At 34.6% G+C, this 25,051-nt stretch overlaps 1 protein-coding gene across 1 annotated transcript in view; it reads left to right on the top strand.

Annotated features, from left to right (window-relative positions):
• Window positions 1-15,060: 15,060 nt before the first annotated feature.
• The window catches only part of Smp_144210 (putative death associated protein kinase), a gene marked incomplete at its 5' end in the record, with an annotated part of 58,020 nt that continues 48,029 nt past the window's right edge, over window positions 15,061-25,051 (top strand). Inside the window, 2 exons of the mRNA XM_018795090.1 lie at window positions 15,061-15,120; window positions 24,569-24,667. Of these exons, the coding sequence (XP_018649437.1) occupies window positions 15,061-15,120; window positions 24,569-24,667 (159 nt within the window). The remainder of the gene's footprint in view (window positions 15,121-24,568; window positions 24,668-25,051) is intronic.

Genomic DNA, 25,051 nt, shown 5'->3' on the forward strand with positions numbered 1-25,051 from the left:
GTAATCAGACCTTTGGTAGACATACACTTCTCGGCAACTGCCAGGTTTGAGACCATTCAGATGATTTCTCCAGGTCATTTTGCTGTTCTAAGCTATCACCCCTACTTCGTATCGCTCTCCATATCTTGACATCGTCAGCATATAGCAAGACCGATGATGATAGTAGACGAGGAAGGTCATTTACATACAAGAGGAATAACACTGATCCCAAAACTGTACCCTGGGGGACTTCACCAAGCACTATTTTCCAGCTAGGTAACTTTGAGTTCACCTGTACTCTTTGTTGGCGCCCAACTAGGAAATCTTTTATCCACATCAATAGATTGCCTCCAATCCCGAATTTCTTAGCTTATGTAACAGCCGGTTGTGCGGAACTTTGTCAAACGCTTTGCTGAAATCGATATAGGCTGTGTCTACGGGTAAACTTTGGTCCTTAAGAGCTCACCAGCTTTCACAAGCGACTAATAAGTTAGTGAGACAGGAATAACCTATTCTAAAAGTATACTGTTTCTCCGAAAGGATCCGGTTTTCATCGAGGTACTTAAACAACTCCTTCCGAATAATCTTTCTTAAGATTTTAACAACTACACTAGTTAGGCTAACGGGTCGGTAATTCTCAGGTTTATATTTTGTACCTGTTTTGAAGACAGGACTTACTATGGCGTCCTTCCAGTCTTTTGGTAAACGACCCTGGGTTACGGATAGATTAAAGCATATACTTAAAAGGTTCGCAAGGAAGTTAGATAATTCATTGAGTAACCTAGGATGCAATTCGTCGGGCCCCGTGGATTTACCTATATCAAGCCTATTTAGCAGACCACAGACATCGAGTTCTTTAATGGTCACGCTGTCCAGCGTTTGTGTGGGCGGATTTGCATGGACTCTCAGGAAGGGTGTTTCTATGGTATATACATTGCTAAAGTAGTTTGAAAATACTTGAGCCTTAACAAAGTCGTCCTCCACTAATGATGAGGCAGTACTGTCTCCTCACAGTGCAGGAATATTTCCTCTTCTCTTTGTCCTTTGGTTTATATAAGAATACAAGCGTTTAGGGCATTCTATGAATTCCTTAACAATTTTCTCTTCTTACAACTTTCAAGACTTACGGAGGGTCGAGGCACAGGTGTTTCGAGCTTTTCGATATTGAGATTTTGTCTCATCAGTCCCCAGTAACCTAAATCTATCCCACATTTTTCTTCGCATTTAACTTGCCTCATGTTATTCTATTTACTAAAATCAACATCCAAATATGATTGGATTAACACAGTATAGATTCGATTGCTAAAAACGATATATATTTCTTTGGTGATTTTGATTATTACCCTGAAGAAGTCCAGACAAGTTAGCTGGATGAAACGTTGAAATTATTTGAATTTTAATCACTGAGATTATTTGAAATATAATTTTCACATATAATGACTTCTCTATACTCGGCGCCCAATTTTTGTCAAGCTATTCGTTCTAATCTTGACGAATATTTGTATAAATTACTAAACTACTTTATATAAACTAGAATGAAAATTTTATCGGCCAATTTATCTGCTAATTATAATCCAACTGGTGTTTGAATGTGTGGGGTGATTTTTGCAGTTGTGTTTTTTCACTAAGACGAGTATATCCTATTTCTAGTATGATCAGAAAAGGATATTGCGAATTTTTTTTACTCACCTTATTTATAACTTTGTACAATGATTAACTCATGCAGAAAATGAATAATGATAATTTGTTTCTTGTCAGTATTCTCTCTAATACAGTAATAATATATTTTATGTTTGGATGGTTTTATCATTTTGGTATGTACATTCGTAAGAGAACTAGCCGATATTAGGAATGATCAGCATAACTTTCCCTTCAGTCTAACACAACTAACTTTCTAGTTGTTTGCAGAAAGTGAGCATATGCTGACTCCAAGTTGTCCGTTTGCAAAACAGTGCTTAACAAAGCTTTCTAGGTTACAGTTTTTAAACCAGTGTTATTTCTCTTAAAGTTGAAACGACCATCCTAGTCACTTTTTGTTGTCGGTTTTGTTGTACAGCAACCTTGTCAAAATAAACGTAGGACAACACAAAACAAAGGCTATACCACATAGTCCCAATTCATATTTATGCATAACAAAAATGCACTAATAACCCTATTTCAGCTTGTATTATGATTCATTTTCGTTGGGGACCAGAGTGGCCTGAAAATTACTAACATTTTCTCTACATCTATAAATTCCGTCAACATAAAACACTTTCTAATTACCATCATTATTTTGGCAAAAACCATTCACTTATTCACATCTAAGACTAGTAATCGATGTGGACTGATATCAACTGGAGAACCTTTGGAAACTCGAAAGAATTGAATGAATGTTTCGCCTGGGTTTGTATTTCCTCATTAGTATACACCTATTGTAGTGTGTGCTACTGATGTCGACAGATATAAGTAGTATGTATCACTAATCGGAAGTGGAATGTCTGGCGGCAGAAGGTTAAGAAGATCGAAGAGAAGAAAATGAGAGCAAAGAGTGAGTGGTATGGAAACGAAGGAACGACAACGTCTGAGACAATCGATGGATATTTTGCAAATGATGTTTTTACTGTATGGTTCCCAGATCTTACTAAGAGATACTGTAATTTTGTACTCAAATACGTTTGGCTGTAGTAGCCTGTGTTCAGATTCGCAATAATACCACCGCACCACGGATCGGATTCAGAATTGCTATACTGGTTGTCCGGATCTAATAATCCGCATTCTCAACTTCAATCCACACACGATCTACAACTCAGTACTATCGGTGATATTTATCTGACTCCTTGGATGATTTAAATCTGCCAGTCATGTTTTCTCACTGTCAGATACACTATTTTCAAATTAAACCATATCACTGAATAGTAATCTTTACTCACCTGAACAATTTTTAGTGACTGAAGTACGGGGAGTTTTGTCTCCCTCTGAAAATGTAATAAATGTTTGGATAATACTGTAAATAAACTATTCTTTCAACCTTCTTTTCAAAACATATATCCATTAAGTAACCTGTAGAATGAATATATGATTTCCAAAATGCAACTTTTGATTGCGTCATATATGGTTTTTTGTTCTTTTCGATGACCATAACGTGACCCTGAATGAGTACATTTTTGATAAAATGAGTAAATGCATGAAGTATCCCTAATGCATTAGCAGGGTTTGTATGGTTATCAGAATTATTTGAATTAATGTACTAACTAGGAATTCCCGAGATGGTGCGATTTACAGCGAGTAGAACTAGATGAGCACAAATGAACGTAATATAATTGAAAATCAAAACCAGAGGGCAATTAAGTACATAAGAACTATTAGTTCGTACAGACACCACAGTTTGCCATCTTAAAACAAACTGAAGAATACTTTAAACCTGGTACATTGGTATTTTCATTTCTTCAGCAGGTGTAGGCTTTTATTAACTAAATGGAGTCAGGTAATTATTTTAAGTATATATCAGCTCTGTTATTTTGTATACCATTAGCATAAGTTTAGGTTCAGATGAATATCGTAAAATAAATGAGGTTACGTTCTCAAATAATGCTAATTAATGACAACATCTGTGGCAGAATTCGAAACAGCAGGCTCTGAATATCTGATTTGGGGTTATGATTAGGAAACATAAATGTTAACCACTCGATTTCAACTCAGACGTCAACTATTGTACCTATTTGTCAGCAGAGCACAGGCGGGCATGATTTGGTAGACTTAAATTTCACTAAAGAGTGTTTTGGTATAAGGAAGTTTTACTTGACACGGTTATGTATTAGTTTATCAGTATAATTACTAGTAGTGTTAATGTCATCAACTTGACAACTGCCACTTGTAAACTCGACAGTCTTAATGATCACAAGATTTATGAGTTAATGTTGGGCTGCTCGCCGTTGGGACTATTTATCCAAGGCGTACTATATCTGCTTTCTGTTGATTCCAATCGCATTTGGTATAACGATTGGCCCACCTTTTTGCCTGTTTATGCTATATTTAGATTGTCAAAATTGTTTTCATGAGCTAAGATATGCCTTCTTTGCCTTTTCATCATGGTGCTGTGGGTGTCATTTCCCCATAGTATGGGTTCTTAAGTCTTAATTTGTATGATAATTTCGATCGACCACTTCCAATTTATTTTGATTCTCCGTGATTTGTTGTCAAGTTCTTGTGGTGCTAAGATCTTTAGTAGAAATTACACAGTAATAGTCGCCACTCATAAATAATCGAGTGGAAAAAATGACCGAAGGCGGTAGGTAAGTCACACTTAGTAAACATAGAAACGTGAATTTTCGATGTGTAATTTTTGAGGAAATTGGATAGCATTTCGATTTGCTAGTACACTGTTAACTGTCTTTTTAAATTCGGCTAACAACAGTTTCTCAATTTTATTGGAATTTGGAGTGTTAGTTTATTACGAACAATAAAGTAAACTTTTAGAACATATAGATGTAAAAATGAGTAAAAGATGTTTCGGCAGAAGCCTGTAGAGACCATTAGTGGCCTTAAATATACATGGTAGTTCAAAGGTAAAGGCACGAGTTTTCCTAGCGTGTGAGTGTATTATTAATCGCTTCAAGGTCAGCACCCATATATATATATATATGCTCCGGATAGCTGGTTGAGCAAACAGTAATAGTGGAATGTTAACTGGATCGGATAGGAAAACATAACATAAAATGGTTCTTCGAATAAGTACTTGAAGTAATGGGTTAAATGTATTAGAAAGAACAGTATTGCAGAACGAATAGTTAATAAAAGATTGTATGGAATAATACTATGTACACAAAACAACAGCTGATTACGAGTAGTGAGTATGCAAAAGAAACTACGTTATAAGGAAGAAGAATACTAAATTTAAGTATAGTAGCCTAGATAGATCTTATTTTGTCAGGTTTTCGTCAACTAGAACATACTTGATAGAAATGAAGTTGGTGAGATATAAATGTATGCTTGTTGAATCGTCTAAACTTCATGTATTTCTAAACTGTTATTCCCCGTTTTCATACACGACCAACAGGTCACATTACTTAGCCACATTTATGTTCAGCCATAGTTGCAGATAGTTAATTTCTCAAGAATGTTACTAGTAGGAGATTCAATTTCGGATCGTAGCACTTCGAAGGTACAAATATTTGACATTCACATTCTTGTTACTAGAAAGCAAACATTTAATGTCAAAATGCTCACCGATGAATAACTTTTACGACATTACTGTTCATTAAACATTTCTTATCAAAAATCATCTCCCCTGAAGGAAGCGTTATTTGTTTCTAAAGTCTTTCCACAAGATTGATGTGAAGTAAACTACATTCATCGTTTGATGATTCGTGCGCGTTGCTTAATCTACCTTCTAATTATAGAGCAATTAGGTGTCCGAAAGTCACTTATGATTTCCTACGCGCTTTATTTCTCTTAATTTATAAATTACAAACCTCAAAAATGTTACTGATGGAGAACTAATTTCGGTCATAAAAGAGGGCAAATTATGATTGCGTAGAGAATATTTCTATTCATCTGTTTGTTTATAAACTTTTAACTATGTGACTAACAATGACAATACTCCATTCCTATTTGTCCATGTCATAGGTGTGAGCTGTGTATGTCCTTAGACTTTATTGATCAGTTTGATAAGGTCTGTCTTCTAACTAACATTTGATTGGTGGGTTTCGGGTATGAGAATTAGTCCTGAGTACTGTCTGACTTAGGCTCAGACATTGAGTAAAACTCAGAGAAATAATTTGTACAGTACTCGCCATCGGTAAGTCACCGTTTCTTATTTCCTTCTAAAGTTGAGTTATTTCTGTAAATTCATTTCAGATAATTTTTTCCTATAGTATTGCATTAGCACATTTAATTGGCTTCCGGTAAAATTTATTAGTGTTTTTTATTGTTCACCAACCAGTTTTTCAAATATTTGCTGAAATATCTCGTAGGATTATCATTCCAGGCATTCCAGTTAATAACCATCCGGGTTCGAATTTCTTAAGATCTTTTCTTACTAACTGTAGAGAAGCTTGAAATTTAGCTTTTATGTAATATAATATATTAGAAGTAGGTTCCAAATAAGATTAAAAATTGGTGGTGGGAACCACATACGGAGTCGAACCTAAAATTTACAAGTTTCAAAGGAACAATCACACAATGGTGTTGAGTTGAAATCGAGTTGTAAACATTTCCAACCTCAGTTAGTTTACGATTTAGAGCAACCAACATCCGATATCATCGGTTGGCAGAGAGTGTGAAGTTTTTAACACTTAAGTGTACTACTCGAAAAATAGGAAAATACACTCGTTTTTAAAAATTGAGAGACTGGAAATAATATAACTCTATTGTTGAAGTTTCGTGAGTACCTTCAACTAGCTGAAGTTGATGCGCTGAGTGGATGCGCACTGCTGAGGAGTTCCATAATAGGACGAAACGGCCGTCCAGTGCTTCCAGGTTTTCTATGGTGGTCTAGCTTCAATTGACTAATGATTTTAACTATGAAAATACTAAATTCTCCACAAAACCCCCTCTGATTCAAAATATTAATTTGAATTGATGATAATCCAGGCGAATCCCCTTCAATTAAATTGATAACTAGAAAGATATGATTTTACTTTTCTTCGTAATCCTTAAACAACTAAGAATACTGTAAGCTTTTGGAACTTAAGTTAAAAAATTTACGAAACATGGTAAGAAAACCACCTGCTTCAGTTTGGGCACCTGGGCAGTATCACAGCCCTCAAGCAAATTGAATGAGATTTGTATGGCGCATATGTATCTGGTGCTTCCTTGTACCAATATTTATGTGTTTAAATAAATAATAAATAATAATTGTTTTTTCTTGATACAGACAATATCAACGACGTGCACTATCTTTATTTTGTAATTGCAATTCATCGTTTTTTATACTAACTAGGACATGTTAGTTACAAACAGATACTGCTTCATATTATCAGCCTAAATCTTGTTAATTAAAAAGTTATGCTTATATGGTACTGTTAGTAAGTACAAGCATACAACTCATTGAAACACTGTTTCTTGTTAACGTATATGGTTTATTAGTAATCCGTGAAAAATGAAATATGGGAAATTCCAAGTGAATTAATATCTTAAACGAATTCCATTGTTGCTAAGATCAGTATCTTGGATGAGTGACTTTGGTTATATCGTTTTATTGTATGGGTTAACGGTTGTGATGGATGTCTAATTTCAGTTAGATCGAAGATGGGATACTAAGGTTCTTTAGAAACCATAAAATATTTTCCGATTGTTGATGCGTATTATACCTAACTTTTTCTTCCTGGTACGTCAGGTACTGCCTAAAATATATTTTTTGCTTTACAGACACTAAGCTCTATTATTCAAACTGATAGTTCACAGCACAAAATATGAAAAATTGTTCACTTTTTAATAAAACAATACATTCTTGCCACATAAAGAGTTTTATTTTACTCATCCGCTAGCTGTTCGGTGTATTTATTTAGTATCTAAATTGTTTATTAATTAAGTTGGATTTTGACTAGGGTTGAGATCCAGGCCACGTGTTTAGTTCCATTCAGGATTCAGCTAAATATACCTGTATCCTAGTATTTATGCTTACACTGAGACTCAAGCCTAGTACCTATTACTCCAAACACCCTTACGTTATCTAGTAAGTTAATGAGTCCAAGTAACCATTAATTTGTTCAAATAAAGTGGTTAGTTATGCCCAATACATGCAAAGTTTTTATCTTATGGAGGGAGTAATCTTGTCTTACGTTATCGATTTTCCTAGTAGTAAAATTGTTTCAAAAAGCTACATATCATATCGACGAGAATTTGTGGTTCAAAGTCCTGAACATTCACCTCGACAGACATCTGTCTTCTGTCGGAACATTTAGTTTACTAATGGATGAGAGTATCAATGAGCGGTTTAATAATAACTGAGTATTTGTTAAACATTCTATCCGATCAATGTATATTTTACTTCATAAAAAAGACTCAAAAAATTAATTTTGATTCCTGTAATAAGTAATAAGATAATATTTATCAAGATTAGGTAATACGTTGGTGCAATGCCCATCAAACAATGTACCGTTTGAAATCTATTTTGCCTAATACAAATAAAATGTCCGCATCGTTCAGAGACGATTTGAACCGCTTTATGTCGAAATGAAGGTTTGAACATACGGAGCAAAAATCTCTATGGTTGGGAACGAATTCCGTACTTCAGAAACATTCCAAATAGACTATGAGCGATTGGGTAATATATCATTTTATGTATCGATTTACATATACTTGCTTGATTTCCTACAAAAGGAGTAATAGTGATAATGCAAACACGGTCGGATAAGTACGTAAACATCTGCAAAACAAGAGGATTTGACCGTCCGATAATATAAGACGATTAAAAAGGCATCCTCATCTACCACTATATATATATATATATATATATATATATATATATATATATATATATATATATATATATATGCATATTTTGTGAGCCGTTATATTTACTCGTTTCACCATAACCACAATCTCCAACTGTACTAAGATTTGTGTTTATGGTAACGCAACATCGGTGATATCAATCTTGATTCCGATATCAAACAAAGAGTGAATAACGTCTTTCTTTCCCTATTATGCTCCTTGTTTTTATATTCCCACTGACCTGACCTAGAACTCAAAGTGCTTTTGATCATATATATATGAGTACATCTACTATTTCTTATATTAATATCTATCTTATTGTTAATAATAACTATGAATAGCTGGTGTGTCTATCGTTTGGAGTAAGCAAAAATATCAATTTGATGTCCACAGGATAGTTTCAAAGTTTTAGTTTTGTTGTCATGGAATCTAATTTTATTAGTACTTTTCTTAAATTTCAAGCAATTCGAAATGAAACAGAATGAGACTGTGTGGACTGGAGAGGAAATGGTATAGAGAGGAGGTTAAGCGATTCTTAAAATGACCGTATTGTTTTGAAGCGACTTTTTAGCCAATAAGTTGACTGTCTGTATAAATTAAAAGTATTTCGCAAAAGAACGAATGAAATCTGTTAGTTTGATGATTTTAGAAAGTTAATTAATTTTTCAAGGTTTATGATAAATCTTATTCACTCTAAAGGGTTTCTTCCTCATGTATATATATATATATATATTGGCTCAAGTGGTATTTGAAGTCTACACACGAAAATGTAAGTACTTGATGCAGGCTCAATGGTTCAAAGTTTAAGCGTTCGCGCGCGAGACTGAAGATCCTTAGTTCGAGTTCCGCGGGCGGGATCGTGGTTGTGCACTAAGATGAGACGGTCGTCCAGTGCTTCCAGATTTTCAGTGGTAGTCTAGCTTAGGTAGACTCATGAATTCAACTGTGAAAATACTTGATACGTTTAACACTATTTTTACGATATGGGGACAAATAGAATTGCATCTAAAGTTATCTGTTTCCGCTATGAACGTGTCAATGTAGCAGATCCCAACATGCTAAATGAAATACCTATATGTAGTGAAAGTTACGGTTTGGAAATTAGACTCTTTTGCTCAACAATCACCCACTAAATGAACAGAAAAATGACTGAAAATGTTTGATACTGCACATTTATTGAATATCAAGAATTGGATGAACAACTTCAGCCAAGAAGAAAGATATTGGTTTCTGAATTTCTCTCGAAAACTTGAAAGTAGTTTTTTCGATTTTGATTGGCTTGTCACTATGCTGTATTTTTTACCAAAGAAATCATATCAGTCTATTTATTCAGTTTACTTGCTATGGTTATAAGACTTGATTTTGCGAAACGAAGCCAAAAAGAAGAAAAACGAAATATGTTCTCAGAATGAAAGAAACTAAACCCTTTGTAACGCTATCTCCACTATTTTCAGTCACGCAAAATCATTCATATTAATGATTATGACATTGAAATAATTTGCTCCTTTCAAAAAATCAAATGAGTATATATGATATGAAAACTGTCGGTGCATTTCGCTTTCTAATTACAGCACTATTTACAGATTAGGATACATTCGTAAATTCTGTGAAAATGCTATACTACAGGTATCTCTTGAATAATTATTGAGACATTTTATCCTTTTCTTACATAAAAAAAATGATAGGATAAGTCGATGAATCATTTCAGCAGGTTTGATTTATTTATGTATATTCAAGTTGAAATCGATATGACAGGCATGACACGCAGCATGTGATTTGTTATAACTCAGCCTATTTTTCATATATATGATTTCATCATAATTAATTATCAAAATAGGTTTACAGTCTATATATGAGTGTATTTTCGACCAGGGTCGTTATGTTTTGGGTTTAACAAGTCTTCGCTTGTATCAGTCTTGGTATTTTTACTTCGTGTTGTGGGTATTGCAGTGGTTCCTCGTTTTACAATTATAAGTAATCAGCGATTCCGACATAACACTTAGCGTCTACCAGACGTAACAATTGACAATGCAGTCATAACGATGAAGACCAGCTATAACAGGAATATGTACTACGATTTTATCCCGAAAGGATTATAGAAAATGTCTCATTTTCGCGGGTCCTTAGTAAAGTTAGGCCCTTTCACCAGAAGTAATCGATACTATTTAAATGATTATTGTAATAACCTAAGTTTACTGTTTTTAAATCCTAAATAAACTATACCTTTCCATCACATCTTACTGCGGTATTATATATATATATATATATATATATATATATATATATATATATATATATCACTGTTCGTACTCAATGGTATTCAATAAATACTTTGATAGAGTGCGAACGTAATTCTTGATGCAATTTATTTGGTTTTATCATTTGATGTAAACATATGTAATGAAAGATGATTTTTATTTCGTATATTCTTGAAAGAAAACCTTGAGTGAACAGGATCTAATCAAGCTAGTTGAAAGGGCTAGGTAATCTGCGAAGTGCAAATCGTCTAGTTGCATGCAAGCTATCCATTCAATTGACTATTCAACAATGATCCGTAGTGTCGCGATTCGGTCTGTGGACGATTGGTCCTTACGGAATCCGGTCTGTTGATCTCGAAGTCGGAAGTCTACTGAGTCCTTCATCCGGTTGAGAAACACTGTTGAAAACTTTTCCTGGTACCGATAGTGTGATTCCTCTACAGCTGAGCTCTCACACTTGCTCGGATCTGCTTTCTTTGATGTCTTGATGAGGTGTCCTTCTTCGCAGTCTGTCAGGGGCGCTTGTTCCTCCTCCCAAATCTTTCTGATTAGAACATGGGGCATGTTTGCAGTTACTTCTACTTCTATATGCGACTTCAGTGTTTCAGCTGGTATATTGTCAGGTCCTACTGTTTACCCACTGTTGATTTGTCTGATGGTCATGCTGATTTGTTCTATTGTTGGTGGGGTGATGTCTATAGGAAGGTCTGTGCGTGTTGCTTTGATGTTCGATGGATTCAATGAAGCTGACTTGTTCAAGAGTTCCTCAAAGTGTTCTACACATCTGTTCCTCTGTTCCTGAATCTGAGTGATTGACTTGCCTTGTTTGTGCTTGACTGGTCTCTCTGGTTTACTATATTTGCCTGTCAGTTTCTTCGTTGTATCATATAGTTGTTTCAAATTTCCTTCTCTTGCATCTTTTTCCGTTGTCGTTGCTAACTCTTCCACGTATTTGTGCTTGTCGGCCCCAATGTTCTTCTTCACCTTCTTGTATGCTTCTGTGTGATCAGCTTGTGCATTGACTTTTCCTGTTCTTGTTTGACTGTTGTTAATTGCTGTCTTTTTGTCTTCCCTTTCTTGACTTCTAACCAGAGTTTCGAATTATTTATTTGAACGCATAAACATTGTTACAAGGGGGAATCAAATACATATACGCCGAACAATAACAATCAGGTTGTGAAGAGATAGGGAATGTAACATGCGTTCAATAAAAAGAAGAACGAATAGAAATTAGTGTAAGAGAGTGCAATAATAATAATAATAGTAATGATCATGGGAGAAACAGTTCAGTCGGGAAAATACAACCAGAGAGGCTTTTATTTAAAGAGGTTACGTTCATTTTTATGAAGAAAAACAGAAATTTACAGCAGGATCGCCAATGGCTCTTATTCTGAGTCATGTCTGATAATCTCTCTACCCGGTCTGTTGTACCATCTATATGATCCTGACCAGGGAGTCGTGAAGACACCATGTCATACACTAACCATCTCTCCGCTTTTTCCGACCGATCTCAGCTCCTGCAAATAGTGCACGACGTGGAATTTGTTGGTACGACATTCGTAAGACATGTCCAAGCCACTGAAGTCGATGTTTCAAGATGGTGACCCCAACTAAATTATTGTCGCTGTGCCCGAACACACGATGCCGAACTTCTGCACTACTAACATGGTGTTGCCACTGGATGTCAGCAATCCTTCGGAGACAACGTTGATCAAAAACAGTCGTCTAACTTTTTCAGCTCGGTGAGGCCAGGTTTCACAAGCATGGAGCACAACTGCTCACCGACGCGTTGTGTATCCGACCTTTTACAGCCAGAATAACATCACGAAGGCACCAAAGATGGCCTAGATTGTCACAAACCGCTCTGGCTTTCACTATACGTGAATCAATCTCATCACTCACGCCATCAACAGCACTTATACAGCTACCTAGATACCTGAACTTCTCGACTACTTCTATCTGCACATTACTTTAATGGCGTCATGCAACTGCAACCAATGCTTATCTATACTTTTTGGTGGGATGGTAGCTAGCCTTGAACTTAGCTCGGTTTGATATTTAGTTACAACAGAAGCTGCAACCAATTTACTGACATCGATCCGTTTAGGACGATGAGTCTGTTGGCCACTGAAAAGTAAGCTAGGATTAGCGCAAACAAGGGCATGATCAGAGCTCAGATAGGTACTCCAACAGGAGCGGCAGTCTTGTACACAACCACGCCAGCGGTAGCTGATCAATCTGAGTCCATACATGAGATGTAGATGGAGGACGCCAGTCGGCACATCGGCGATGACTGTGCCCGTAGTTATTATCAGCTTGAAACAGGTTGTAGACTGCTCCCAGTTTCAGTAGGCTGTCCCTGTTATCTGTCCTGCGACCAACAAATCCCCGTCTGCCACCTAAACGTCTCTCTTCTGTGCCTAGATGCTCGACTTGAGCATTGAAGTCTCCGGTTACTACTACAATATCTGTCAAACGCACTTTCTGTAGGAGTTAACTTGTGGTAAGACTCATCCTTGATGGCATCCGGGCTGCAATCTGTCGGAGCTTAAGTGAAGATGGCGCAAAGCCATCATTTCTCACACCGATTTCTTCACACTTTGGTGGAACTTTCTAACCTAACAACATATAACCGACTGATAATGGTGATCCAGTCGATCAGCGCTTCCCCAGCTCTAGCGCATAGTGTGACACCAACGCTAGCGAAACCAGATGAAGATCTCACAGGGTCCCCAGAAAACTCACGTGAAACAGGCTTTTCCAAGCAACAAACTGAGAGCGAATTTGTAGCATTTCACTGGAGTCTTGAATACGGGTCTCAGCTAGATAGCAAACGTCGATATTAAGACTTTCTAAAGACATGGTCAACCCTATCTGTTGTCTGATCTGCAGTAGTTTGCAAACGTTGAAGGAAGCTAGTTTGAATGGTGTACATGGTTTCAGAAAGACTGGTTCAGTATTCGCATTCAGTGGTAGCATTCAACTTTCGACCAGTCAGTGGCTTGATATTGTTTAGATAGGACAGGGTTCCCACCATAGGCAGGCTACTGTATAAGTTGAAAAATAAAATACGCAAAGTGAGAATGAAATAGAATACATAAGTTACGTAGTATAAAAGAAATAAGAAAGAATTTTATCCAATGATTGTGAATAGGATTTGTCTGGGAAAGTGTTGAAGCAAGAGAAATCTTTCAAGTCGTAGTTATCATTGATTTGTGTGAGGTCTGTGATACTGCCCGTGTGCCCGAACTGAAGCAGGTGGTTTCCTCAGGGGGCCACACCCTGAGCCTTTGACCTGAAGGTCTAATCCACAAGGCAGTGGACACAACGTTAGGAGATGCAGTCCCATGGTAGCCGGTAACCAACGATTGATTCATACGCCATTTGTTCCCTCAGGGTACTGGAGCCCATGTGCACCATTGGTTTAGAATCAGCATTTTCCAACTCCCTAGGTTAACCCTCCGTGTACACCAACCCGGTAAAACGCCGGACATTAGCTTTTCGTCCTCTCAATTTCGTAAACAACAGTAATACCACGAGAAGGCAGTGAGTATGACTTCCCTGAGAGTGGCTGTTTATGCGTGGCCATGTGAGAGCATTTCGAGAGGGAGATCAGACTCTCCCCACCCTTGACCGTGCCAGGGCATTTGGGGGTGGGTTTCCATGGGTATCCATTCCTTATGATGATGCTTCTTGCGGCTCACCACCTCCTGATGCGTTGAAGTTAGAGCTTCTTTGATCTATTTGCAGTTGTTTTCCGTAGTGGTTTCCTCCTCTTTAAGTAGATCTTGCATAGCTTGGAGTCTTTTGTTGAGAGCTATTTTGAATTGGTTGAGTTTGTCACTATGTCGAAGGAAGATTATATCAACCATTTGTAATGCTTGTTTTCCAGCTATTTAGTGGTTTGTTGGCTTAAGTTTCATCTCAGTAGACACTAGGTGGTGATCCGGAACTATGTCAGCTCATCTCTTTGTTTGCACGTCTCTCATTGATCTTCCAAATTATTTGATGGTACAAAATATGATCGATGTGGTTCTGTGTAGTGTGGTCCGATGAGACCCATGTAATTTTGTTTATGCGTTTTGTAGATTATATATATAATCATTTAATTTCTTATTTTAAATTCAGATAGAATGAGAGGAAAAGAAAAAGGATTGCAAGTATTTATATGATACAGAACAATCTCTGTCATTAAAATGAAAAAGGTAATGTTTGCTTACAAACTAGTCAGGTAATGATAGTCAGTCATATTCACATGTGAATACGTGATATGAAATATTCATTTGATTTTTTTTGTACTAATATATATATGTATATCACGCAATAATAAACAATACGTTAGTGGAAATAAATAAAGCAGAAAAAAGCAGCACATACATACAACAACTATATTTGTAAAGAAGTTATGGCTTCTCATGAAACATATGAAGTGTCTATTGAACGTGATGCTAGAGAAGAAAATGATGTAAGTCTAAGTGTTCTCTTTCTACTGTACTTATATTCATAAAATATTTTTTTATTGTTGTTCATTTACAAGTTTCATATGTATGGTTGTCAATGCTGTGATTGGTGAAATCATCTCGTTCATTTATTAGTTAATCAGTTACAATTATAAGCAATATAAAATCTGGGACATGTATGCATAAGACAGTACATGTGCTCTACTTAGTTTTGGTTTTACTGTTAAAGGAGTAAAAAACAACTCTCATCCTAACCTAACGTTTACAATAGAATATGAAAAAGATAACCAATTCAATCTTTTAGATCTTAGTGTAAGACGGAAAAATGATGGAAATTTTTAAGTAGTTTAATTAGTGAAAACAAAATATAGTAAGCAATACTAAATTTTACAAATATTTAAATGAACAAGTGGAATAATCTCGGATTTCGCTCTTGTTATAGCTGGTGGCCTGGATGCCCTGTTAATGTATAACGTGATAATACCGCCAATTAGAGAGCAGTGATTTATCGATCGGCCCAATGATGCATAAAACCCGTGCGAGCAGTCTAGAGTACTTATCGGTCCTGCTTCCTGTCTAGCGTAGCCAGTTAAATCCAGAACACCGATCTTAGCCTCTGTGGTAAGAATCATTTATTTCAAGCATACTGGTTTTATATACCAAACAGATAGACCACATCGTACCATAAAATAGGAAACAACATTTGTACAAGATTTAGCCAAATGTGTCTGTGAATAAGGAAGATAGTAACTGATAAACCGAACATAACTCAAGAATGATAAATCGTATAATAATAGTCTATAGGTCAAAATAAAGCTTATAATACGAGGGACGCGAATATGAATAGTTTAGGTACTTAACAATTATACGATAAAAATATACGCGTAGTATTGGTCCATAAACGGATCCCAAAAATTATCATTCATTATTCTTATCGGGACATAACAGCTCTAAATCAAAACATGTTCACATTCTATATTTTCTTTTTCTTGTGAGTAAATGCAAAAAGCGTCATCAGTTTGATGTTTTCACTATTATTTCCCGTATTGGTGCTTAACTATAGGTTTTATGTTAGAATGCGTTAGCACATTACTAATGTTGAGATTGTTAATCCTTTCCATTCTATTCGTCATGTCGAGTCACTTAAAATGATAATCTCATACCAAATTGATTGGTAGGATCCAATCAACATCTGGAGCTAGACAAATGTAGGATTGATTACTATTATCAATTAACATAACTATTGTTTCTTGTCAAAATACAATATTTATGGTGATTTAAGCCAACAAATTTTATTCCAGGCTCTACTTCGATTATTATTAAATACATGTTTGACTAAAATACTTCAAATAAGTTCATTACTCTCATATTGACTATCCAAAAATGACTTCTAGATAAATATTTACCTCATATCAATTTGTTTAAAATGTTGTAGATTGCAAATTATCATTTGATAGTTGGTGCGATTATAGACGGAAATCTGGAATTGGTAAACCATTTATTTACACAATGTAGCAATTCCAACTTTGAAAACTTGGATGAGGTAAGATGAATTAAACTTGTCGACCTTGTTTGTTTTTAGTTATCATGATAACCTATTGGTGTTGTAAAATTGTTTTTCGATTTTGAGGCTTTTTAATCATTTCACTTAAGTAACCATTAAAAATGCGCAAATTTGAGAAAACCAACAGTTTTTGTTCTCACTATCAAATCCATTATCTGTAAGTATTTGCCCTACGAAGTCCCCATATTTATTTAGCTTTCAAACCTTGTGGGAAAAGGATTACTATTCAATTTATGTGTTTAATTGATAACAACCGTTTCTCTTGATTGTTTTTGTTATTCTAAGCAGAGATGGATAGTGGCTAACAGTGGAATCCAGAAAGCGCGTTTCGTCCTATTTGGAACTCGTCAGCTGGATGTACCTGCACTTCAGAGTTGATGTTCACTCTGGGACTCAAACCCAGTACCGTTCGCTTCAAACTCCATCGCGTTATCCACTTAGCTACTGAGTCCTGATAGCCACTTGCCACTATCCATCTTTGCTTACAATGCTTGTGAATTAAGGCTATATCGAGGCAATACGTACAGTATGCACATATGGCCAATAAGAGACTAACCAATTGCAGTCTTAAACATCAACGGGAAGATTCAAGTAAACAATACCAAGTGAACTTTTTGTTATTGTTCCAAGGATTGCCTAATTAAATTACTTTCCTACTGATGAAAATCAAGCTTTTTCCTTGAAAAAGCTTGGACCGGAGATTTTAGAAATATATTATTCCTATTTAATGTCTTACATCAACTCGGCTCCTAAATACTGTGAAACCATTTGATCTAATTTAGACGAAAGTTCTTATATATAGTTGTATTTGTTTCAGAATATAAGACAGATTTTCTTTCATTAATCAGTTCATTTTACTTAATTAGATTTATTCATTTAAAGGGAAAAACACCCGAATCATAATCGTTTTCTGTAATGACAATCAATTATAATCATTAAAGTCAAAGATAAATTGTCGTAACAATAGGTTATTGGTATATTTTACCATTTAATTAACTCTGATACAAATTAAAAGGTCAATGAAAAAAGGAAAAATTTTATTTGCTTGTTTTTTTTGAAAATTCAAATCAACTATTTTTTATCGTTTCTGTAAAAAGAACAGAAATATCTGGAAAAGATGAAACTAGGTTTTTTAAATTTCTAAGACGTGACCTAATTACTTTCATTATTTGACTATAACGTCTTTTGATGTCAGTCTAAACAAATTAGGGTTATAGAAAACTTTGAATTGGATTTTAAATGTCATTTTTGAAACAAAAATCTTATCTAAGAAGTCTGTTTATAGAACAATTCATCTTGGAAATATAGATCATATTTTTGACCGTAGTAACTGGCTATTGTCATTCTTGGAGTGAGTCCTGAGGATTCCAGGTGTGTATTATTGAGAAGTTTCAGAAAAAATCCAGTGTTTCCTGGTTTCTGGTAGCTTTCTAAGTTCGGTCGTTGGTGTAAACCAGAGAAGTCATCAGCCTCCCCTTTACTAATAATAATCATGTGCTCACGATTGACTGATATTGAGAGGTAATTCTCGGAGTTCTAGCTGGTTTGAATTAAGTCAGGAGTAAGACAGTCATCTGCAAAGCGTTTGAGATGATTATGCAGTATCACGATCTGATTTAAGTCAGAAAGGAAAAGTATTCGATGAAAATTCATTAGTCTAAATATTATATGCTGTCTCAAAGATCTGAAGGCCTGGATACAAAACTCAGTAGAATCGTGAATGCACATTGCTGAGGAGTCGCATACAGCAAAGAAACACTTGTTCAACACCTCTTGGTTTTTGATGACTCCTTAGCTACGGTTAGTTCATGATGTAAACTATAAGACCTAACAATATGCACGAAATCCCATCGCTAATCATAAAATAGCTTCAGTTGCCGATACTCCATGATGAAAACCATCGTCTATATTGACTACTTATTAGTTAGGTTGGTATCTGATAGCAAAAGCTTGGAGTTTAACTTATGTTAAATATATTCCTTTTTAAAATGTATTATTTTATTGTCTTGACAAGGATTGAACCCAAAAAAACCCACTTTTCTCATATAAAGTTATGAATTGGAGATCGTAATTTTATTCATAATGTAATGCATACTTTTAATTTCTATCTGTCAAGATTATTACACGCATAAAAATCAAAAGCTTTTTTTGAAATGGAATAACCTTTTTGTTTTATTGTACATTTGAAACTCTTTTATATATGCAATAAAATTCTAACAATTTTCAGATTTAGGCGTCATTAGATAGAGAAATCGAAGTTTTAACCTTTTCGTTTCCAAAAAAACAACCCGCAAATAGAGCAGGACATCTGAAAAAATATATTTCCATATATGTTCTATAGACTCAAAGCTAAAGCTGACAATTAAAGACTTCAGCTAACCAATAGTATTATGATGTTAATTTGACATCAATATTCTGACAAAAAACTCTTTTATGTAAATGAAAACTATCTGTTTGCCGGAACTCATTTTTTACTGGGTTCAATAGACTAATGCCTGACTAGTTTAACTCTGTCTAGATGAAATGTATTTTACAGAGAAAATATCAATACTAGTAGGTTTACCGACTGACAGTATGAACTAGATGAACATAACAGAAAGTAATCAAAATAAATAGCATAATACACTGCTTTTTTGTTTTAGGAACTCTTAGATAGGTAATAAAACGTGTTTATTATTATATCAGTAAAGTACCGGTCTCATCTAAAACAATAAATATGGACGCTCCAGACTAATAAGTCAACTGGGAATTGTAAATGTGTAAACTACGGTGAAAAATTTAATTCACTACGTATATTCTCAAATTTTTAGTTATTTATTATAATGAAGACACTTGTACGATATCTCAGAACATCAACACAATGATACAATATTCTATTTCATTATTTCGCAGAATTTATAATTTCAGTTTGTAATGGCGAGAGGCTGGATAGGATATATTAGTTTAGGAGATAGAAATTTCTTATTTGAGTCAAGCCTCTTTATAATGTAACTACTACACTGTAAGGTGAAGTGTTTTTAGTGAAGTTTTGTTCTTTGGGCTGGATGGTTTGGTTATGAACTTTCATTGTTCTTGTGAACATCATCAGCACACACTTCAGTTAGAAGTGAATTATCTTGATTTCGCTACATATGACTAACACCTTTTGCTGTCGATCATAGTCTTGATCGCTTATTGTTGACCCATGACCTGTCATTATCTGCCTCTTTAATTTGGTTTTTTCTCTATTTCATAGAATTCTCGTCCCTATATTTGCCCATGGTTTTTCCGATTGATTGGTAAATTGCATCGATGTCGATGTGTTTGTTGATGGCTGATTGACCTGAATGTCAAGCTTCTAAACATACTCTAGTGTTCTTAGCATACCGCAAATCCAGGATTTCAACATTTTCTCAGTGGAATGTGCGTCCATAATTGTCCATAAACATTGGCATAGGCTAATCGATGTCCATGAAGGCGAAGACGAAGGGGTCGTTCACTCTTTCTGATATATTGTTTTTCGCAACTGTGACAGTTTATTTTATAGATGACCCAATCGAGATAGATCCTGGAATTTTAAGTAGACCTTATGTAGTATAAAAATAGCTAGGTGATTGAACTATCAGCAATAAAAACAACAGGAAATTCACTTCAAAGAAACCAACACTTAACCGAATGATTACATATCCCATTTAAAACATGTTACACAGCACAAACTTCAAACACTTCACTTCTACCCGAAGTTTGTGCTGGTGATGTCGTTCAGAAGGACAATGAAAGCTCCACGACCAAACCATCCAGCTCAGAGAACAAACGTACATCAAAATCACCCACCTGAGCTACAAACCTTCTCCACCATCTCTGTATATGTTATCAGTTCTAAATCTTATCAGGAATTTTTATGTAAAAGAAAAACCAACATTTCGAATATCTTAAACCTTATTTTGTTTAAAATGTTATTCAATAAAACATTTAAATCAGAAGGGGCTTTTATGGAGATTTCAGTAATTTTATAGTTGAAATAATGAGTCAATTATGTCCCCAGCAGCTCGAACTACCTTTGACCGATGCATCCGACGTCTCGTCCTGTTGTGGGACTCCTCAGTAGTGCGCATCCACTATCCCACCTCGCGAGATTCGAACCCAGGACCTATCAGTTTCGCGCGTGAGCGCTTAACCACTAAACCACTGAGTCGGCATCCAACGGTGTTAATGTCTAACTTTAACCAATCCACGAAGTTGAGCAACCGTTCACCGTTGTCTTCAGTGAGTTGACATCTCAAAAGAGACCTGGTTAAACTCCACTGGTCACTGCTTCTCACTAGAACTCCAGGAAATATCTCTTGAAGTCAGTCACTAATGAGCATATGATTATTATCAGAAGGAGCTTACGTGGAGATTCCAGTGCTTCCAGGTTTTCCATGGTGGTCTAGCTTCAATTGACTCATGATTTCAACTATAAAAAAAGCATTTAAATGTTAATTTGTAAATATCGATAAGATCTTTATTACTCAATAAATTAAATTTTATAAGTTATTACGAATGATATGATTTAGACTGTTCAAATAATCATTCTGCAGTCAGAAACAAAGAATATTGAAGTAAAAAACCGTTTTTCAGTAATTTGTTCATCAATCCATAATCATTGTTTTACTAAGAGGAATATAAGGCATACTGGTGAATTGGACAATGTGATATATTTTTTCTTTAAAAAAAGGTGAACGTTTACATCCATTTTGGCATAGGATACTTCGATAATGTCCAATTTATAAATTAAAAGTCTTTCTTTTAGAAAAATGTGTATTCTATTAATAGTTTGAAAGCTTTAAATTTGTAAGTTAACAAAATATCTGAATCTGCATCAAAATTATTGGAAGTCGAACAATTATTAGGAGTAGGAGAGCGTTGAAATAATCATTATATCATCCTCTAAAATTACAGAAGAATGATGTGGTAAGCAATACCTCGTTGGTGATACAACTTAATGTTCAATCTTGACTGAAACAAATATTTATCGAGGTCTTTGGTTAGCCTGTTATACATATATATTAAGGAACGACTGAGCTATTCTAATACGAACACTTTTATCGTGAACTTGAGAACCGTAGCTGGCTAAGGACAGTTTAATAATTAGTCGCTAACACAAGAAGACAAAGTGTAGGAAAAACTTGATATTCAAGAGAAATAACTTGAAATGTAACAACAGTATAAATTATTAACGAAAGAATAACCTTCAAACATACAGGAAATTAACGAGCTAGAAATAGGGATCACCATTCGGAAAAAAAATAAAGGTCATACGAAAATTACATTTAAAAAAGCATTCTAGTAAGACTTCAGAATTCTTAACAAAAATTGAGCAATTCCGTGATTATCATAGCACTTGGATGAACACGTTTTGATGTTAGATCTGCTAGGTTTGTTGGTTTAATTGTGTTGTTATTATTATTGTTTTTCATTAGACCAATTGATGCTGTAAATCCCGCGTTAATCGTCACTGATGATGATTGATTATTTGCTTAAGCTTTGTTTACTTTATGTCTTTACTGAGATTGAACACAATACGACCGAATTCATTGAGCTAGATGGAAACAATTTTCGTTATTTCTAAGTGAACTCTATACGGAATTGTTAAAGTTTTGAAATTTATTAAAGATAAATAATTTATGGTTAGTTTGAACACTAATTATCTGTACATTTTGGGTTGAGAAGTTTGATAATTAAAATCTTATAGAGATGAAATTGTATTAAGTTATTAATCTCTGTCAAAGAGCTTTGATTTATTGCATCGTAAATATATTTTTAAACTGTACAGATGGTATGTATCTCAATAATATAATAATAATAATAATAATAATAATAATATATTCTGAAAATAATATTTACAGAATTCACACCAGTTTACAGGCATGATCAGATTGTTATAAAAATCAACATTTAATGTAGAGAGCAAACATGAAATATAAGAAAGTTTTATGTTTGCTGGCTTAGTAATTGATAAATAGTTTATGTATGGCAGGCCAATGCAACACCAGAGAACTTGTCATTTTTTCTTAAGTGGATAGCCTAATGTTCTGTAAGGTTATTTCTGGTGCCAAAGCGAGTTATTTATAATTATCTACAACTAGGGAAAGTAAGATTAAAGCGAAGAGCACGGAACAACAAAACAATGATAGCAAGTAAGAGGTTAAACACTTAAAGTTGGCTTTGATAGTATTGTAGTAAACGAGAACACAATCGGGGACAAGTGAATGTATCTGAACACAAAATTACAGAACATTTTAGTAAAATCTGAGAACCATACAATAAATACTTAATTTGTAAAATGTCAATTAATTTTTCTCAAACTTGACTGTTCCTTTTGCGAATGTCAGTCAATCGTGTCAGACTTCACTGTTCCTTCATTTCCACACCAAATATTCTTTGTTCTCGTTCTCTCTTCTTCGATCTTCTTAACCTTCTGCTGTCAAGTATTTTACTTTCGATTGATAATACATACTATTCTGTCAACATCAGTAGCAGAAACCACAGTATTAGGTTTTCTGAGTTTTTACAGTTTTTCTGAACAGTAAACCTAAAGGATTGAGTCATTCTATTAGTTAAACCAGTGAGCTGAGAAAATTCAATTATGCCAAAATGATTCATATAAAAATACTTTTTTTTCAATATCAGCATACCTCTGATATTTTGTAATTTATTTTGTCTGATTTATTCATAATGTCAATGGTAATAGGGAAAGAAACAATATTCAGTAATGTTTTTCATCCACGATAATGATTAATGTAGATGTTAATGCAATTCAATATGGAACTATTAATTGATTTACTCGGTTTTTAGTCATGTTTTCATGTGTAAGTTCTAGTCATACTATCAGACTGTTCGAACAGAAATAAATGAAACGATGAAGTTTAAATGAACTATTGAAAGTGGGACGTTTTAGCTATTAAGCTATCAATCTACAGAAAATATTCAGGAGAAATAGGTACTAACTAAATTAATTAAATAATTCCTACCTTCTTGTATCTAGTTTATATTAACAGATGACATATCAAATATGATGTTTTGCAACATGACAGAACTGTACTATCATACTGACTAGATTTTATTACATAATAGAAAGATCTAAAGCTCGCTTCAGTGCGAAGATGTCATAAGATATAAAACATGTTAGGTAGTTGAAAATAATCCGAGAGAAATCGTACACCTTCTTCTTGTGCTAGCTGCCACTTATCAAAAAGATGTACTTGCGATCTTCAAGAAGCTGATGATCTCTGATGAATTCGAATCAGTGTCAACTAACACCAAAATATGTTGAGCTACTTAGAGTATAGTAGCTATATTCCAACTTGATTGGAGGAACTCGATAACTATGAAATTAGTCACTGCTAAGTGGTCAGTCAATGTAGGGATAGGGATGTATGTTTATATACTTGTAGCTTAAACAAAATTTTCACTAAATTATGTATAAACGCGAAACTACGTAGGATTGAATCCTCTATTATTAGACCAACTGTATTACATTGTTTTGATAAACAAGCTTGTTTAAAATGGTGATGATGATTCACGTCAACGCAAAAACTGAATCTGACTTCATCCGTATCAAAACAGACGATAAAACAGTTCACCTACTCTAAACTCAACTTTACTGTCCTAGCATCGAAAATTAATTATCAAGCTGAAATGATCTACAGTTAGATCATGTGTAAGTCAATTAAAATATTGAGACACATTGGTTGAAGCAGTAATCATTATTTTAAAGTGTTTTCATATTCATGCTATTAACAATCACTTGTGTCAAAAATATTGTCATCAGTTTGTAAAAAGGTAATATACTTAATGGCGTATCAAATTATACTGGATCTCACTGTTTTTTGATTAATTTGTATGTCTTGTCTTTTTATAACTTGTAGGATGGAAACAGTTTGATGCACATTGCTGTCATTTCGAAACACTTGGAAATTGTTCGTTATCTAGCAGAACATAATGTTCCTTTGTATACAGTCAATAAGGTGAGTCTATCATTATGATTAAAATTTGTTGGGGTTGAGTTGTGTGTTATGACCCATTGTTGTGTCGACAGCAATGGATATTATTGTGACTTTTTGGAACCTCGTTACATCTGTGAGGTATATTGTAATGCAAGACATACCAATACTGTGTTGAGCGAAATAATTTAGATTTCTTTTGTTGGTCGTTATGTAAACAGGTCAGATAAAATGGTAACTAAGGCGTGAATCTTGAGAACAAAATGCATACATTAAATAATAATGATTACTGTACCTAAGAATAAAGTTCAACCTTCACTACAATGTATTATTGCAGTCTGAAGCTAATTTGATATTAATGAACATTAGTCGGGATAATAATTAAAATTTTTATTTGATTCTGTGTTA

Source organism: Schistosoma mansoni, chromosome 1 (assembly GCF_000237925.1).
Source record: "Schistosoma mansoni strain Puerto Rico chromosome 1, complete genome".
Taxonomy (NCBI): Eukaryota; Metazoa; Platyhelminthes; class Trematoda; order Strigeidida; family Schistosomatidae; genus Schistosoma; species Schistosoma mansoni.